The 19027-nt window shown below is 44.5% G+C and overlaps 1 protein-coding gene across 3 annotated transcripts in view; it reads left to right on the plus strand.

The window, feature by feature from the left end:
• LOC100645014 (zinc finger protein 768) overlaps positions 1–19027 on the plus strand; it is a 54555-nt gene that overhangs the window by 26472 nt on the left and 9056 nt on the right. For all 3 annotated transcript variants that reach the window (XM_012312433.3, XM_012312436.3, XM_048409774.1), the window contains exon 3: positions 1–19027. This exon is cut by the window's right edge and continues 9056 nt beyond it. In XM_012312433.3, the coding sequence (XP_012167823.2) occupies positions 1–1004 (1004 nt within the window). In that variant the 3' untranslated portion in view covers positions 1005–19027.

Below are 19027 nucleotides of genomic sequence, written 5' to 3' on the forward strand. Positions count from 1 at the left end.
ACGTGAGTCCGCATCTGATCTTCAAGAATGGAATGACGCCAACACTCTGGCCGCAGGATGTTCCATTTCCACCGGAGGAGGGCAAGGAGGAGGTGGCATCGACGTTCGGCGACACGGACACACAGTCGGGCGCGTTCAGTCCGGCGCCGGACGCGAATTCCATCCAGTATCCCGCTTACTTCAAGGACCCGAAGGGCGGGAATCACGCGGTTTTCGGTGCCGGCGGCGCAGGTAGCTTCGGTGCTCTGCAGTATATCAAGCAACAGGGCGGTAGTAAGAGCTGTTTACCGGACGTGATACAGCACGGTCGCTCCGCGGGGATGCCGTTGTACGTGCGATGTCCGATCTGTCAGAAGGAATTCAAGCAAAAATCGACGCTGCTGCAGCACGGCTGCATACACATCGAATCGCGACCGTATCCTTGCCCGGAGTGCGGCAAAAGGTTCAGGCAACAATCGCACTTGACCCAACACCTTCGCATTCACACGAACGAAAAGCCGTACGGCTGCGTTTATTGCGGCCGCAACTTCCGTCAACGTACCATCTTGAATCAACATTTGCGCATTCATACCGGCGAGAAGCCGTACAAGTGTCAACAGTGCGGCAAAGATTTCCGTCAGAAGGCGATACTGGATCAGCACACGCGCACCCATCAGGGTGACCGGCCGTTTTGCTGTCCGATGCCAAACTGCAGGCGGCGTTTCGCCACCGAGCCAGAGGTGAAGAAGCACATAGACAACCATATGAATCCGCACGCGGCCAAGGTGCGTAGGAACTCGAGCAGCGACTCGAAACCACCCGGTACACCGGCTGGTTTAGGCCCTGTCCCTGTACCTAGAGGTCTTACGCCGACGGTGGTGAAGCCGGAGCTCTATTTCCCGCAATGTTACGCGCCCGCGTTCAATCATCAACCGCCAGTGTCGACGGCACAGTTCCCGGCCCAGGCGAACGGGGTATCCGTTGCCGGCGAATTCAAACCACCGACCGGTCTGCCGCCGCAGTGACTAACCGTCCATCCTGCCGCCTACTAGCAAGCAGGAATACCGCTGAGATTTCAGCGATGCTTCGGTCACGCGTTACAAACCGACGCCGTCGCCGCCGCCGCCGCCGCTTCAACGACGTCGAGTGCCGCGTCGCACCGATGCAGCCAGCCGATCCAGCAACACTACCCGTGACATTTATCGTGCATTTACTAGGCTCTTTCTTTTCGTTTCGCAGTTCGCTTACTTTCCTCGTTCCATTGCTTCGCACAGCCTCGGAACGCGTCGCCAGCTAGTCCTCAGCTCGACGGTGATCGACACCGCGACTCGTTCTTAGCTCTTCGATCTATCGTCTCTCTTCGTTTTTGTAGTTCGATTTCGAGTCGAGAAACGGACTGTCCGCGTGTGTGTATACGTGTGCGCGTACGTTTCGGTACAACACGTTCGCGTACGTCGATCGTTGAACGCGTTTACTCTTATTACCAATAGACTGTACCCTCGTCCGACTAGTGTGGTCCGTTTCTACTTGTGCGGTCTCAACCTGCTATCCTTCGTTACGCGAACCAATCGTAAGTAATCGCGAAGCTCGCCAGCAACCACAACCTCACAATGGCAACTTGTTCTTCTTTTCGATCACTGATCATCGTTACCTGACGAATATACCGCGATTCACCGGAAGCAACCGACCGAGACCGTGCATCTATCGCTGATGTTCTACGCGATTGCGTTCTAAACGCAAGATGGAAATAAGAGTAAGGGACTGTGTTAACTGACACGAACCGAGTCACGAACAAACGAGCTACGCGATTATAGAAAGGGGTTCGCGGAGATACGGAGGTTTGGATCGTGCAGGAAGGCAAGAGTCGTTGTGTCGTTCATCGTCGAGCTGATCACTGGCGCCAGAAAAATGGTGACTCAACCAACGAAGAATCTCGTCTATTCCCCCCCCCCCCATACGTATTTTTTATATATTAATGAATTAACGACGTACCTTCTCGCGTTTTTTTCGTCGATAAGCGAATAGCTCGAGAGAGTTCGGTGGTTCCGCGCGCAGGCAGGCAGGCCGTCCGAGGTGTTGTTCGTCACACCGCTCACACACACACACACAAAAAACACGCATACACAGACACAGAGACAGACAGACACACAAGCAACAAGTATACGTAAAGCGAAACTCGTAATCGAGACGTGTTTCGGCTAACACACACGGGTTTGAGGATGTTCGATTCGACGACCAGATTAGAAGCAAACAAAACAAAAAAAATTGATAACGATTGTGATACGATATCTAACTTGCCTATGTTTAAATGAAACAAAAAGAACAAAAAGAAAGAGAAAAGGGAAAGGGAGAAGAAGGAAAAGAAAGAGATATAGGTGATGGGAGGAAGATACGTTGCCTCGAGAGGGAGGTTAATACACGACCACGAGAAGAATGCCTGTAAATATGTAAAGCCGTTCACTCCGACGAACAAACAAAACCGAGTGGAGGAAGAGCAAAAAAAAAAAAATGTTGAAATGGCGTGAAAAAGAGCGAGCAAGAGAGTGCATGCTTGGCTGCGCGGACGCTGCGTGGATCCGTGTGTGAATGAGAAGAAAGGAGAGAGAAAGTGTTGCGAATGCGTGAGCAAAATCGAGGGTAGAACGAAGAGAGACGGAGAGTGTACGTGTGGGTAGAATCGCTAAAGGATGAGAGAAATAGGAGGGAGAGAAAAAAGGCGAAACGAAGCAGGAAGGAGAAGATGTGGAGAAAGGGAAAGAGCAGGAAGGTGAGAGGGCCAAAAAAGAAAAAAAAGGAAAGAAGGGGATAGACGTATGGATGAAAGGGAAGGGTGAGTGAAAATGTGAAATGGGAAGAAGAGAGATTAGGTAGGATTTACGAGGACGGCGTATCCCCCCAGAGTGCTGAGCCATAGCTTTTCGGGGTACGACAAGTTGACGATGACGATAGTTGCGCGAGGGGAGGGTACGACTCTTGTATACTATAGTAATATTTGAATGTATATTTATACGACAGGTTATATTATTCTATTAACTATAATGATGATATTTTGAATCGGTTTTAAAATCAGATTGGTGCTGAACGTAACACTAGGTAAGCGACACAAAGCAAAAGAAGAAAAAAAAACGCGAAAGAGGAGGGAACGTGGAAGAAGGCTGAGACACCGTAGAAGTAGCGTAAGTAGGGTAGTCGATAGAGTAGAGCACAAGAGAGAGAGAGAGAGAGAGAGAGAGAGAGAAAGAGGAGTAATGCCGTGGGGGGGAAAAAGAGGAGGAATAAAAAAGACTTTCGTAGGACCCTCGTGAAGTCCGCTCATCCGGAACTTAATAATAATAATATTAATAATAACACTAATAATAATTACTAGTAATAATAATAATTATAATTATAATAATAACGCAATTATCATCACATCAGCCGGTGAACAGAAGGTAACGAACGGAAAATAATAAGAACGGACGTAAAACAGGAAGAATGTTTCGTGGCAATACTTAAGAGGAAAACGATACGAAATGGGGAGATAAATACATACACGAACACAAAAGGAACACACACAAAATATTGAGGAAATTTCAACGTACTAGAGAATAGTCTTTTAAATTTCTATATTAAGACGTGTGATCTCTCTAATTATTGTACATTATATATATATTATATATATATTATATATATATATTATAATGATCTATACCTATAGATGACGAGATGCATAAGTATATGATTACGATTATACGTATATTAGGCGTTCTACAGTTAGTCTTTTATCATTTAGACACAGAGATGATCTGAAGATGAATAATTGTGCGGCCATATTCTCTGTGGCCTGTTTGTAGTGCCTCGGAATTGCTGCTCGCGGCAGTGATTTGACCGTATTTTAGGATGGTATATTAATAATTATATTGAGAACTGCAATTATCGATACTCTGATACAGTACTAAAGGTGGAAGGAGCAAGGATAAAGAAAGATGAGTGGAACCGAAAGGAAAGAGGAGGAAGGGAAAAGAAAAGAGGAGAGAAAAAGGAAAAGGGTGAAAGACGAGAGTTTAAAGGAAAAGAAAAGAAAAGAAAAGAAAGAAGCGAATGAATGAAGTGATCGTGTCGTCAGGCGTCACGTTAATCGACTCATTAAATTATTAAAGATCTACTTATATCGCGTTTACAAAAATAGGTTAGCGAGAAAAGGAAAAAACAAAAAGAAAAAAGACGTGCGGGAGCGCTAGAAATCGGGAGTTAGAAATCGACGACGCTGTGATCGTTCGCTGATAATCACTTTTAATCGTTCTTTTTCTTTATTATTTTTTTCTAATAATATTATTATTATCCTCGTTGCTCTCTATTAACTTCTTCCTTAGTTGTTGCGTGCGCGTTAAAAAAGAAAACGAACAATAACATAAGGAAAAAGACCAAAACGAAGGAGTAGGTTCTTCAGAAAACATGAGGAATTCTCTGTGATTCACGAGTATTATGATTGTTACGACATACTAAAATTTCACGGGACAGTCGATCGTGTCGACATCCCGATCCTTTTTAGATTCGCTCGTCCCTCTTCCCTTGTGCGATTTTAGCGAGTCTGATCTCACGACGTTCCTCATTTCGCGATTCAAATCGCCGAGTTCTCGGGGTGCTTAAATTCGATAGAAAATCGCGTCGTTTGCCGACATCCTTATGCCTTCCTGAAAATCTTATTAAACTTTCTACAGATCGTTTCAAAGTTCCGAAATATCTTTCGACTGCAACTGATCGACATCATTTAAGATTTAAACGGAAACAACTAATAATTGTGAAAACTTTCGAGCGTCAACTGCAAATCTTGTTTCTCTCTTCTCTTTTTTTCTTTTTTTTTTTTTTATTCATCGGTCATTTATATTTTCTTTTTTTTCGGTTAAATTTTCGCTCGTCGAAAAATACGTGCCGCGCGTGAAAACAATAATTCAATCTTTCCGTTTCGCGACAGAACGACAGGGCGATTTCACGTGGACGAGCGAAATATTATTCGCCAGTGAAATAATAATTGGTTTATTAGGTGTTTGTCGATCGACGAATAAAATGTGACCACACTCCATCGAAAGAAAATCGCTCATTGAATACGGTCATTAAACAATCGTGTCGAACATCTTAATTGACGTCGTTCCAATTTCTCTTTAGGTTTCCGTTTCGTATAACTCCGAAATTTGATTTTTTTTTTTTGCTTATTATGTCGTTTCTTACACGAAACACGAATCACGGTTCTGCACGCGACGCGATTGGATTATTAGGTTTCACGTAAAAACTCGATCGAATTCTTCAAACGGGAATCTTTTTTCGACCATATTTTTAACGCATCTTAGGCGTTTTTTTTTCTCTATTTCGTCGAGAACGCGATAATAAAAAACTAAAAAATTGTTCGTACGAATAGGATTAAGATCCTTTGAGGCGTGGCTGACCGTTTAATTTTTTTTTTCTTTTTGTTTTTCGCAGAGCAAAAGAATATATCGTCAGGCAAGGAAAGATTATTTTCGAATAGAAAAAGATACTCGTTTTAGTATGTTTGTCGAAACAGAGTCGGAGGTAGAGAATAGGAAGAGACGAGAAAAGGAAAAAGAGAAAGACGACTAATTATTGTAAAAAAAAAGTGTAGATACGAACGAATATTTTCTTTTTTTGTTTTTTTTTATCATCTGTTCTAACTCGTCGTATTCAACATAACGATATATCATCTCGTATCTTATTATTATCGCTGTTAATTAATTATTATTAAGTTTCTATCGCGAGAGATTTTTGCATACGGTGCAGTGGTTGGTATCGTTCTTTCCTTTCTTTTTCTAAATAGAGATTTTCCTTTTCTTTTTTGCTGTCACCCTTCCACACTTTTTGCCGTACTTTTCCCCGTTTTTTTCTTTTTTTTCGCGACGCCCGTCGACTGTACGGAACGTTCTTTGATCCTCAATGTCCGACATTGTTAAGACGTTTCCTTACGTCCTCTTTTTGTAATACTTCTTTCTTTTTTATACGGATTATTCTTTATCGAAATAATTCCGACTACTAGTGCTTATGCTTATTATTCTCTAATCTCGCAGTCACAAAATCGGCCGTGTGATATATACATATATGTATTTATAGCGTGTCGCAGGGACGAAAGAAATCCGATTGATTTTTAACTCTGTTTAATCCTTTTATATATATATTATATATATAAAATATTTTATACCTTTTCGCGAATGTACTTTTTTGCAAAAAAAGAAAACGAAGCGCGATAGCCAGCTGATCTGGCCCGAGACGACAGGGACGCGTTATATTTTTACTTTTAAGTTCCGTGTATACGTGCCGGTCGCAGAACTCGTTGCGAACTGCTGCGAAACTGGTTCGGGTGGTTGGACGACGTCAGAACCTTGTGTGGTGCCATTTCGATCGACGAAACACTCCGACGAGCGTCGTCAGAGCGCGGATGAAGTAAAGAAACGACGAAAAACAAAAAAGCACAGAAAAAGAAAAAAAAAAGAGAAGAAGACGTAGAAGAAGAACGAAAAAACGTAAAAGCAAGAGGAAAAGAAAGAGGATGGAGGGGAAGTACTGTGATATCGATTCACTATAGCGAGATAAAGAGACAAAATACAAAAAAGAAGAGAATGGAAGACGGGAGCGCGGAGAACAATCATGAAAGCGTGTATATGCACACGATCGGATGATCCACGAGATGGTATCGTCGTGCACGATAAGCGTCGACGTATACGATGTTACGATAATGTTTATTTATAAGCGACTTTTCTATTCTAATGTGTACAGTATGCACGACGAGTAATCGGGTTCGTGGATTATCTGGTCTTTTCTCGCGTGTGTAAGTATACTACGCGTAGAATGGCCGACAGTCGACCGGCTTTTTACCGAATCGAACCAGAGGAATCGTGAAACGTTCTTGCTTGCCTCTATCGCTGGCAAATATCGCGGATAGGGAACGGATAGAAGAGAAAGAAAACGACGCGCGTCGTCCCGACGTCGATCGAATAACTATTTCGCGATAGCCGACGTCGTCCGGCCGCTCTTTTGCACCGACCAACTTTGTTAAATAACTGTTACTGCTGCCTACCGCTACGATGCATTTATTATTTGTCATTTTATTTTTTGTCTTTTATATTTATCACTTGTTGCACGTTTCATCGAGAGAGGAGAGAGTGTGAGAGAAGAGTAAATATATACGGACGCGAAGAATGCGAAAGAGAGCGAGGATGAACAAACATGGAGAGAAAGAAGAATCGAATCGCGGATACGGGTCGCAACGTTTTCTTCGCGACAGAGAACGCAAACGTTTCACGTCTGTATACACTAAATGGGAAGAACAAGGCGATCTGTGTTTCTCCAATTTTGTTTTATCTCCTTTTTTTTATTACTATTACTATTGTAATTTTGTAATTTGTTCTTACTACGTATTTTTTTTTCTTTTTTCGTTCTCGTCTCTTTGAAATCTAATCTCGGTTGTGTGCTTTCAAGACGTAGAGCCGAAGAGAGGCCGCGTTGGGCCGCGTCATCCCGTGTCGTCCACTGAATGCTCAACATAGATTAGGTTATAAGCTTTATATATTATTACCTATATAACGATTAATGTAAATTATTGTTTTTTCTCTCCCTTTATAAGACTCAGGGCTCACGGCCCCGCAGACGGGGCCAAGCCTCGCGACAGGATGACGCGACCTGGAACACCTCTCTTTCCTCTTTTAATTCCTCTCTAGTTTTTACGCAGATAACTCGTATACTTCTGTTCGCGTTCGTTTTGTTTTTCACTTTTCTTTTTTTTATATATATATATATATATCTAAAGAGAGAACGAGACACACCTTTACACAAAATCTCGGCTTTATACGTACTATTAATTTATAACCGGCGTACCAGCGATTAAATTTTTTTTTTTTTTTTTTTTTCGTTGCACAAAGACTATCACCAATGCCACCACGACCACCACACACCCACTTCGACACACGAGATCTCGCTTTCAAAATTTAGCTTTAAAATTTTCGATGCGGACGCTGATGCAGGTGCAATACATTACGGATGTGCATATGTACACTTAGGATCGTGCCGCGGTGCGTTGAAAACTATGCGAGTTTTGCTTGAAAAATAGTCGCTCACATTCTAGCGAAAGAAAACAAAGAAGAAAAAAGAAAGAAACGAAAGAAAGAAGAGGAAAAACCGAATGGGAAAAAAACATGAAAGAAAATGTCGGGAAAAAAATTGGTCGCGAAATCGCAAGCGGAAGACGCGTTACGCGTTACCCGTTTTTCCGCGTCGATGTCCTTTTGTCTCGAATGTTTCCGTGTAATTGAAAGCTGGTTCGCGTTAACGTTACTTGTTCACGCGTAATTCTCCACGTTTCGTAAGCTCGTTTGAACACGCGTGCTACTCCGTTTCGACGTGTCGTAACGCGGAAAGGAACGACAGACGCACGGCGAGACGAAAGAAATTCGTTTCTCTTTGTTCCCTCGTTTGAGCCTTTTTATTATTATTATTATTATTACTATTAATATTATTATTATTATTATTATTATTATTATTATTATTATTACTATTATTATTATTATTATTATTCCTATTACGGAAGTTCGTTTCAACGCACGTTTTTTTTCCATTTTGCTTCCATCGTTCACAGGACAGTGATCAATTTTCTCGCGTGTACTTAGTGTTTCAACGCACGCGTAGCTCGCGTCTTATTTATATATAAATATATATATAGATTTTTATATGTATACACGAACTCGCACGATCGTAAATGTAAAGAGTTTTAAAAACGTTAAAAAAAGAAAAAAAAAAGGAAAAAAAAAAGGATTACGGAGGAAGAATCAAATCACCGAAGTGTGCGCTTGGCGCCGGTGATGCATATATATATAAATATATATATATTATACCGTTTTATTTACGATTTTATAATATTTACACGAGAGCAGCGAACCACTGAGCCAAGACTGACCTCTTTGTGTTTCTCCTTAATTCGTGCGCAAAATGTTTCATTTTATTCGACATGTGTTTTTATCAATTTTTTTTTTCTTTTTTTTTCTTCAAGACGACTACTTTAGCTCGAAATTCTTGTGTTGTTGCATTTTCTACCGTGTTGTATTTTCTCTGTTCGATCTCTCTGCGGTCACGGATGGAAGATTCGACGCTCGATCAAACCGCCCACTTTGTTTTGTATGAACGCACTGTGACGAGAGAGCGACGCACAGAGGAACAGAGAAATAGAGAAAAAAAATAATGGAGCAACTTTCCTTATATTAAAAAAAAAAAAGGAAAAAGACGAAAAAAAATGCAAAAAAACATACGAAAAACAAAAAACTCCTCGCAAGATCACAATAAATTTTTGAATAAAATCTATTTTTTCTTATGTACTCTCTTCATTACGCTCTTCTTTTTCTCTGCTTTACATTTTATTTTACGTTTCTTTTCATTTTCAAGCATCTTGCAGCGCTTCTATGCAACATGGGCCACGTGAACGACATCGCAAATTTCATTTTCCATCCCTGCCGACTATGATTTCTTTGTGTTTTCCTCTCCCCTTCGGTCGAGTCTAGGTCTAGTTCTCGTTGCTGTTCGGATCACATGCAAAGTTATGCCGAGAAGCCAGGTTCCTAATAATAATTTAAGGAGTGGGAAGAGCAAAAGAATTCCATTCCACTTATTATATATACCCGTATAAAAATATAGTCGGTCACAAAAGTCTAGATACATCCCTTAGATCTAAAATATCAGAACAAAGACGTTAGCCGTAGCAAAACTTCTCGTCGAATTTTGTATTCGTTCAGCTTGGACAGATATTTTAAAAAAATAATCCAAATTATTACGCTTGTTAAAAGGAAAAAGTGTACGTATACCAGATATAATTTCGCAAAATGATCAAAAAAGTAGCCTTAATTATGTTAATACATATCTTGTACGTTCCCCGTGGGTATCAATAATCGCTTCCAATCTTCTTGGCATTGATCGAATTAAACGTTGTGCAATTTCTCGTGCAATTTCTTGTTTCAAGAATTTTGTATAATAATTTCTTCTGGTAATACGTTAATAGCGAGCAAATTCGAAGTAACTCTGTATCGATACGTAAACGTGGACGTGTTTTAATTTCCTTCCATCACTCGAATACACGAATTTCGTTGAACGTACGTAGACTTTTGTGATTGAGTGTATATTTTGTGACTGACGAGTGTCTCGGTGGCGCGGGCCCGATTCACCTCGAACTCCGTCAGCTTCCAAAGATACCGATCAGAATTCCTGTTCAGATTCGATACTCTCTCGCTCTTTGTATCTCCTTCTTCATACTCTTTCTCTGTCCCCAGTCTGTCGGTTCCATTCCCTCGCCGCTCTAATCCTCTACCAGGCCCGATGATGCATCGTACGCCATTCGACTCGTAATTAATCGAACGCCCGACCGAGCGTTCAAGAGCGTGAATCAGGCTTCGCCATATAGTTATATACATCGAGTATTCTCTGCTCTGTATTTTCATCGTTTTCTCAATTGTTACTGATATTCCCTCTTACTTTTCTTCTTTTCTTTCCTTTTTTTTTTTTTTTGTTCTACGCGATAAAACTTAGGAAATAGAACCTAGAGGCGTTGACAGAGAAGGAGAGACAAGCCCTTCTTGATGATTTTCAGAGTCGCTTACAGCTCACCGGTTCTTGGCTAGAGCTTTTGTCTCTCGCGAGACGAATACAAGGAAAGGAACAATCAGTTGCGAATATAATGAAAGAGATCTCAATAGACGGTGTCGAACCACTCGCGTTACTTTCTTTGTTTTCACAGCCTGTGTTTCTTTCGGTTTGCACCGTTGTTTTTCCTTTCTTTAGTACCCAGACACACCAACTCGTTGTAATCTCTGTACCTTAGTTTTTCGATTTTATTAAGTTTATTCCATAGAGATTCGCTACGACGATGAACAAAGAGGAACGCAAATACGATCCAGGGGAAAATAAGGGACCCATCGACGCGCCGAAATTAATTTCGTCGTTAACTAATCCTCTAACAACCTATACTAATTGTAAAAAAATTATAAAACGACCAAGATTTACTGTTCTCGTCTATCAGCTGACTTATTATTATACCGTCGCTATTGCACTCGCAATAATCGGCTGTTTTTAATCGCATTTACTTGTCTTTTATCACTGGCTTTCTCTTCGATTTTCGAGGCAATCCATTACTATCGCTGTTATTGTTATTACTAGTGCGCGAATCGGCGTCGAATATCAATTCACCGGTGGAATAAATTCGGCCCGTCGTAAATCCCGGGTGGAACGAGCGGCTCGGAAACACAGTTCCATCGCGGTGCAACCAGTTTTGCACGGCCACGTCAGAACGGCCACTTGTCAGAACGCGGGGTTCGCGGTCTTGATTTGGATTATTTGCGCGGCGCGCGCACGCACACACGTTGCAAGCGACTAAGGCTAATACGGTCTGCCGTGTGTAAGTACACGTGGACGCGAAAGAAGACGCTAAACTCCATTACGCGGAATTGTACATTAAAATCTCTTGGCCATGCGGGCGCAGAAGCCATTTGCTTTCATCGAGACCGAGTGGGCCGCAGCGGTTCTCCGGTCGGAACGCGGAAAAACGACACGGGCAAACGTTAACATCTCGTTCCCATCGTGGAAAGTTCGCCGGGTTCGCTGCAAGTGTATTGGAAAAACGAAATCGAAGGTGGATAACGTTTGATGCGGTTTCAGAGCTTCGAGTATACTCGCTCCGAGAGTAGAAGATACGAAGTCGGTTTAGAGAGGTCGGATTTTCTTTGAGAAAATTAATTGCGCATGTGGGATGCCACTTGAATTTGTTCAAAGTTGGATAATTTCATTCGTTCGGAGTATAACACGAGATCTTTGGTGTACTTTTGAATCGATAAAATGAGAATCGTTAATATGGAAGTTTCTACTTTTTCAGTGAAAAAGTTGCCTTCCCTTTTTGGTTTTTGGCTAAATTACACGAAGATGACGAACAGTGATACAACAAATAATTATACTCTGAACTTGATACGTCGTTTCTGGATTAATTTACGACAATTACGCCACATGCGGATTATCCTACGTTCCATTATAAATTCCTATACGCTGATAATATTGAGACGAAATCTATCGTGTATCTGTCGTATTGTTGAACTGGCGAGTAGCCAGACTGATCATACCGATCGAATATCGACCATAACTGAAGTACGATTAATTCGCCTACTCGGAGACCAAGTTTCATACAGAGAGGCCTCGTTTCTCGTTTCCAACTCATTCTTTCAACCTCTCTATTCCATGAAACCATCTATTCCCCTGAAAAGGTCCGTTTGAAATTCCTGAGAGGGCAGGCTGAATTAAAATTCGTACAGAAAACGGTTCGAAAAGAGGGGAACAAACTCCGCCGACGAAATTCGATCGATGACCATCGAATGACTGGAAAGAAACACGGCTACGAGCCGGCCCAACAAAGCGAAGTCGGAATACAGTGCCGATCGATCGAAAAGTTCGAGCGATTCACAAACGCGCGCTCACGAGGCCGGGCATAACGAGTTTGAGAAACTCTGCCGTCTGCGAGGAGGTGCGCGACTGCACTTGACTTTCCAACTTCACGACCGGCGCACGGCTACAAAAGCGAGTCTTTCCCGTCTGCGCCAAGTCTGCGCGATTCTGTTACGCCGCGAGAAACGGACGAAAATCGAAATGGCCCAGTGGTACCGTGGAATGGCATGGAATACCTGGTCGCGAAACATGCAGCGAAAAATTCCCAAGGATTAAGAAACCCACGGGGACCGAATCTTCCTCTTGAAATATGAAAGAAAGAGAGAGAGAGAAAGGCCGTCTTTGTATCTTGCAAATCGAACGTTGTTTCTCTTTTTGCATCGTCTGTGTTTCAGGAGCGATTCTATCCTGGCGAACACCTGTTACGAAGAAATTGCGGTGGATTTGTCGGTCAGCAGGAGCGTTCTCTTTCGTAAAGGGGCAAAAAGAGGTACGGCTACTTGATCGGAGAAAGGGAATGGTTAAATCGTAAGTTACGATACTGCGGATGGTTTAAATCGTTTCGGTCGTTGCATCTCGCTGCCAACGATTTACTGGTAGTGGTAATTAAAGATTTATAAAAGAAAGAACGAGAGTAAAGGAAGATAGAAAGGAGGAAAAGGCGAAGAAACGCGCAGAGTTTAAGGGTGACGAGATATGATTTAAAGACGATCGATTGGTGACACCGTAGATCGACCTCCGACACACAAGACTATGGGTATAAAATCAGCGAACGATAAGAGAGCGATTCGAGGCGGGCTGCTAGTCGGCCAGAGCGATGCGTTAATGTTGTTATTGCCAAAAATGACGAGGAACGAGTTTACGCGGCTCACCGATCGCCGTACCATCTTAACCAGCCGTACACCGAATCCGGTTAGACCGGTTCGGCGAGACGTTAGATTTTCGCGTGATCGCACTTTCGGTTTCTGAATATTGTGTCCTTGAATGGAGTCCTGCTCGTCGGGGCCCCGGTGTGGCCGGCAAGGTGATGCAAGAATGAGTGCAGCGAAATTCATGAGAAGAAAAAAATCGAGCGGAAAAAAGGAGGAGAAAACGAGGGAAAAAGAAGAAGCGAAGAAATGAAAAAAAAAGAGAGAAGACGAGAAAAGAAAGAAACGAAAGAAATGTCGAAGGAAGAGAGGAAAGAGAAGTAGCACCGCATATCGGACCGGTAATTACGGACCTTTACCGATGTTTCGATCGGATTTCATTGCTGGCCTGTCCCCCTTCGACGATTACATCGTGCCACACGGCTTCGTTTCGCCGATCCAAATTTCGATACCGAGGATTATGCCGCGATCGATACGATTTTAATTAAACGGTCGATATTTATCGCGTTAATCGACCGACCCGAACATAGATCACTCGGTCGATGGTTTATAACGATCCTTCAACACGTAGAATTTAATTAGCAGACGGATAACGAATTTTCGACGGGAAAATCATGGTCACGCGTTCGGTCACTTCTTTCTCAATCGGTGAACGCCGGTCTTTCTGTTCTCTCTAATCGATGTATGATTTATTCGTGTCGTATCGGGGAACCGGTTCCACCGAACAAACTGCTCGCTTCGAAAAAGAAATCTATTTACCGTGATACATCGTCAACGTTGATAAAAATGCCCTTTAATTCTGCTATCAGTGCTCGAATTTCTTAAGCAGAAAGAAAGAGCATGAAATAACTTTTCCCTTTGTTCATAGATCGATTATACATAGATTATGGATCTAATCCGTGAGAATACCGAGTCACGGTCGTTGCAAAAACTCCACTTCTACTGGTTGTCTAGTTCTACTTGTGACAGACATTCGTTCGGACTTGAAAACTTCGGCTCCGAATCTTCCGGCTGAAAATTATTAATACAAATAGCATATGTACCAGATGCCTAAACAACTACTAAAGAGATCACAAGGTTAGGGTTTTAAATCCTTACACTCGCGTTTCGATTATCCTCGAGAGAAATAAAAAGTCACGAACGATCGAAAGAGAGGAGCTCGGTCGCAGCCGTGGTCTCACGCGGATCGAGCGTATCACAGCCGAATTAATCCATAGGTTTCGAAATAGACGCGCAACGAGGCTGGCCAGGACTTGGTGCAAAACGTACGGCGAAGGATGGGAACGGGCGAGAGGCATTGGTATACGGCGCGAAGAATGATGGATCGTCATGCATGCCCGAAAACCCGTCGGGACTCCACGCGGATGAAGAATGTTGCCCGAGGAAGAGAAGAATCCAGCCGACGAGCAAGGCAACTCTCTCGCAACGATATCGGCAATCGAAAAGCGGATTGATCGAGCAAACGAACACACAGCGTACTTTATTTTTTTCTTCGCGAACGTCGCTCGATTCCACGATCTTGATCGATGGACGTGTCTCTCGTGGCAGAAACTCGACTTCTCCTCTTCCAATTTGACTCTGACATCATCGAGATTTAAACGTTCGAACGTTGCACCGTCGCGAGCCATTCGCGCGTCTTTCTAATAAGCGTCGCGATAACGAGATACCATCGGGAGAGGTGCGCGCGCGCGATAGCGCGAACTCTGTGAACCCTCGAGTCTGGAGAATGGCCGAAAAACGGCGTAGAACGAGAAAAAGGAAGGCTCACGGGGCTCCCGACGAACGCGCTTACGCGCCGCTTCACGTGGGAGACCGACGCGACGACGACGACGAATATAGAGAGAATCATCCGTGAAACAGCAGCAACGGCAGCAGCGGCAGTGGTCCGCAGAGAAGAAAGAGGATAGAACGAATCGAGTACGAAGAAGAGCAGAGGATGGCTGGTACGAGTACGTACGGAACAAGGAGCCTCTTCCGAGAAGGAGTGACGAGGAGAGAAGTGCGTGATAAATATACGAATCGGTCCGAGTGCAACGGAGAGGACGATTAACCGGGAGGAAGAGGCGCGAGAACCGCGACAGAAACAACAAAAAGGGGTGCACAAAGAGAGAATGAGAGAGTGAGAGAGAAAGAGAGAGAGAGAGAGAGAGAGAGAGAAAGGCTCGTCTGTCCTGCTCCATCCGCGAAGAAACAGAAACGAAGCTGAAAACGGTGGAGCAGAGTGAGCATCGGAGAAAAAATCGCACGATAAACACGGCACACCGGAGAGAGAGTCGATAATCGCAGAGAGGGACGAGACAAGATCCACCGGGAGAAAGACTCTCTAGCGATGAGACGGGGAGAGAAGGGAGAAGAGAAGGAGAAGAACGGGGCCCATGAAGGAGAGACGAGGAAAGAGAATCCGCAGATGGAGAGGCAACAGAGAGGAGGGTCTCTCTCGCTGGGTCTCCCCGACTCATAACTGGTTAACTTGGTGGGGGAACGCCCTTGACTCGGACTCTTGGTTGGCGGGGGAGTGGGACCATGGTGCGGCCTTGAGTCGGCCCGTCTCGTTCTTCGACAGCGTTTCTCAATCTCGCAGTCTCGTCGGGGGTCTGGCGACTCCGTGACGTTGCGCTCAGGCGGCCGAGAAAACTTGTAATCAACGCGTGAGAGAGAAAGAGAGTGGAATACTCTATGGATCGGAGTTGGAGGGAAAAAGAGAAAGAGACCCCTTGGCACACCGTCGTCGTCTGCTGGTAGGGCGCGGGTCAGGTGGCCGACATTGTTTTCGTGACATTCCTATGCTATTCGTGTTTTCGCGGTCACGTCGCTTCCCTCTCTCTCTTCCTCTCGTCTGGCTCGTCTCCGTCTTCTGGTAGACGACCACGACGAGAAATGCAGATCGATCATGCACACCAAGATCTCTCTGTTTTCCAGCGACTCCGTGACTCACCGGGGACGATCTAACCCTGCGACTCGCGCGGACAACTTATACAAATATACGTGTACACGGATCAACGTACACCGTCGCTAATGTATACCATAACACCGAAAAATTCAACGTTTCTAGGTAATAGCCGAGTATAGTAGAAAATTGGAACAATTTACGAACAACCGAATCGTTTGAACGTTGACAAATAAAAAAGAAAACGAATGTGAATAAAGTTTAGGACGAAGCATGGGAGAGAAGTTGTCCGGCACACGGAAAGCTAATCATCCGCAGATCGCCAGTCACGCGGGCCTCTCGAAACGAGTCGACGGGCTTAAAGAAGGGTTCAAGGTTCGTGAACTTGCCACGACGATCGTCGCGACGGCTCTTACGAGCGGCCGGCCCTCAGGAGAGTAACGAGAAACCTCGCGGTGTGCACGTATACTCGCTTCTGCCGGTCCGTGTGGTCACGTGAGTAAAATTCCTTTTCGACGCAACGAAGAAGTCCAGGCTCGAAGGATGTTCGTACGAGAACCGCGGAGAAAAAACATTCCGATGCGCTGATTGCATCTACCGCCACGCTGAACCGGTGCATCAACGGGCAGAGGTGTTAATCGGGTTACGAGTCTCCTTGAGAGCCCAACCAGAGAGGAACTGCGTCACGTTCGGTTCAGACCAGACCGAGCCACCTAATATCCCGGATGGATATTTTATCGGAATTTATGGAAACGTAAATGTCGAAAAATTACTTCGTAAGAAGGAAAGCCATGATTTCCATTATCGTCGATTAATCTGGACCAATGAAGCAATTACGATAATCATAGCCTTAGGAAAGAAATCTCTTTATTTTTTCTTCGTGCTCGTCATCTTCCTTTCGTTTTTTCTTTCGCCGAAAGGGGATGCATTCAATTATAATGAACAGCAACTGGGTCGAACGCGATCATGCTCGAGGAGAAACGGTTTTTCGCTTTCGCGGTCCCGATTGCAATCCCTGTCATTTCGCGTGATTATCGCTGGAAATGCAAGGGTACTTGCCAGCCCGGTAGAGACAGATACGATCGTGCATCAAGCCGCGAAACGTGCTCGCGAGCATGCCGGTTCTACGTTGATCGAAGACTGCACAGCCGGTTATTATCGCGCTTGTGGATGCTGGCCCGTATTCGTTTGCTTTTTCGATGCAGCGTACCGCGCGCCGATCGTCTTAAACGCGTCTTCTAGCATACACGGGCCGGGCTAATGTCCCGTGGTCTCGAAGTAGTCGTTCATCGTCGTAGGCTGCCGAGGATGTAGCCAAAGCGTACGGCCGAGCCACTTAATTACAGTCATCAGCTGGTAGCACGGGCTAAAAAAATAACAGACAGTTCGCGTTTAACGAGAGCGCGGGGCATCGTTCGTTCGATTCTTCCATTGACGATCCTCTTATGCCTCTTGTTCGATCTATCTCGATAAGGGTGGAAGGAGGGCCGAATGGAGATAAAGGATCCGTGAAAAAAAGGGGGCGAAGATCTCGAAGGCCCCCGGAAGGTGAAATTAAGGAAGTTGAGAACAAAACGCGCTTCGTCTGCCAGAAGCGTCTGCAAGGCTAAAGGAGCGGGAGAATGTACGATGGAAAAAAGGAGAGGCAACGGGAGAGCGGACCGGGAACGCGAAAGGAGACGCAGATTCGACGAAGAACGTACGAGCAGACGCGAAAGGAGAAACGAAGACGGAATCGCGGGTTTGGAATAGAGAGAGAGAGAAAAACACGTGTACGCGTAGGAAGGGGAACGCAGAAGGAGAATGAGAGGGTGAAGTACTGCCGAGACGATCTTCAGTTACGAGATAGAGAGAGAGAGAGAGAGAGAGCAAGAAGAGGAGAATGAACAACTTGGTCCATACCGGCGTGCGCATATATACGACGCAGCGAACACCCTTTATACTTTATTTTGCCTCCACGCGAAATACCGGCTGACAGTTACTCTCTCGAACGAAATAAAAGGTGGCCATCCTTCTCTCTTTCTCTTCGTTCGGAAGAGAGGAGCAACTCACAGAGGAACTTCCACTTGGCCTACTACTCCACTCCACTCGCTTACTCGCCACGGACGAGCTACCGGGGCTTTTCTTTTTACGCGAGCCACTTCCTGCTCGAACTTTGTTTTTCTTTCTTGTCCCTCGCCCCCGTCCGCCTCGTTCTTCCTTTCTTCCTTTCTTTCTTCCTTTCTTTTCCTTTCTTGTTGTTGCTCGACCAGACCCCGACCATGGGATTATGCAACGCATAACGGAGAAATCTAAACAAGCAAACGACCACGAAATCCACGCGTATCACCCTCTTGCACCGTATATTCGCCAATCCCTTTTTTCGTTAGCCAACCTCCGTCCACGTTCGCGTGTTTTTTCCTGCTTCCCCTATAACTACCTCTCTCTCTACTACTTTGAGAACAGGCTCGTTCAATTCACGCTGGATTTATGTGCGTTTCGAAAGTGGCGCGATAGAGATGACGTTCCAAGGAGTTAGCCTTAATTCGAGGTTCAACCATGGATCGGTTTTATTTGTTTGGAAACGCGACCGTTCCAATTGCATAAATTAACGCGGCTCGAAATTCAAACGAGTCGGACGGGGTCCCGTCACGGAGACATCGTTCGCGTCTGTGTATAACGCGCGCAGGCTTTCTAAGTCTTGCTCAATTAGAAAGCGCTATTGGACACATCCGCGCCCGCGGGATCCTTTGGATATTCAAATCAGTCTAATCATTGTTGACTGCGTTACGCTTTTCCTTCCAGTTATCCATTGGAAAACGTTCCAAGAAATATCGAAGTTTCACGTTTCCTCGTTTTTACG

The sequence above is a fragment of the Bombus terrestris genome, chromosome 10 (assembly GCF_910591885.1).
Source record: "Bombus terrestris chromosome 10, iyBomTerr1.2, whole genome shotgun sequence".
NCBI classification, from domain to species: Eukaryota; Metazoa; Arthropoda; class Insecta; order Hymenoptera; family Apidae; genus Bombus; species Bombus terrestris.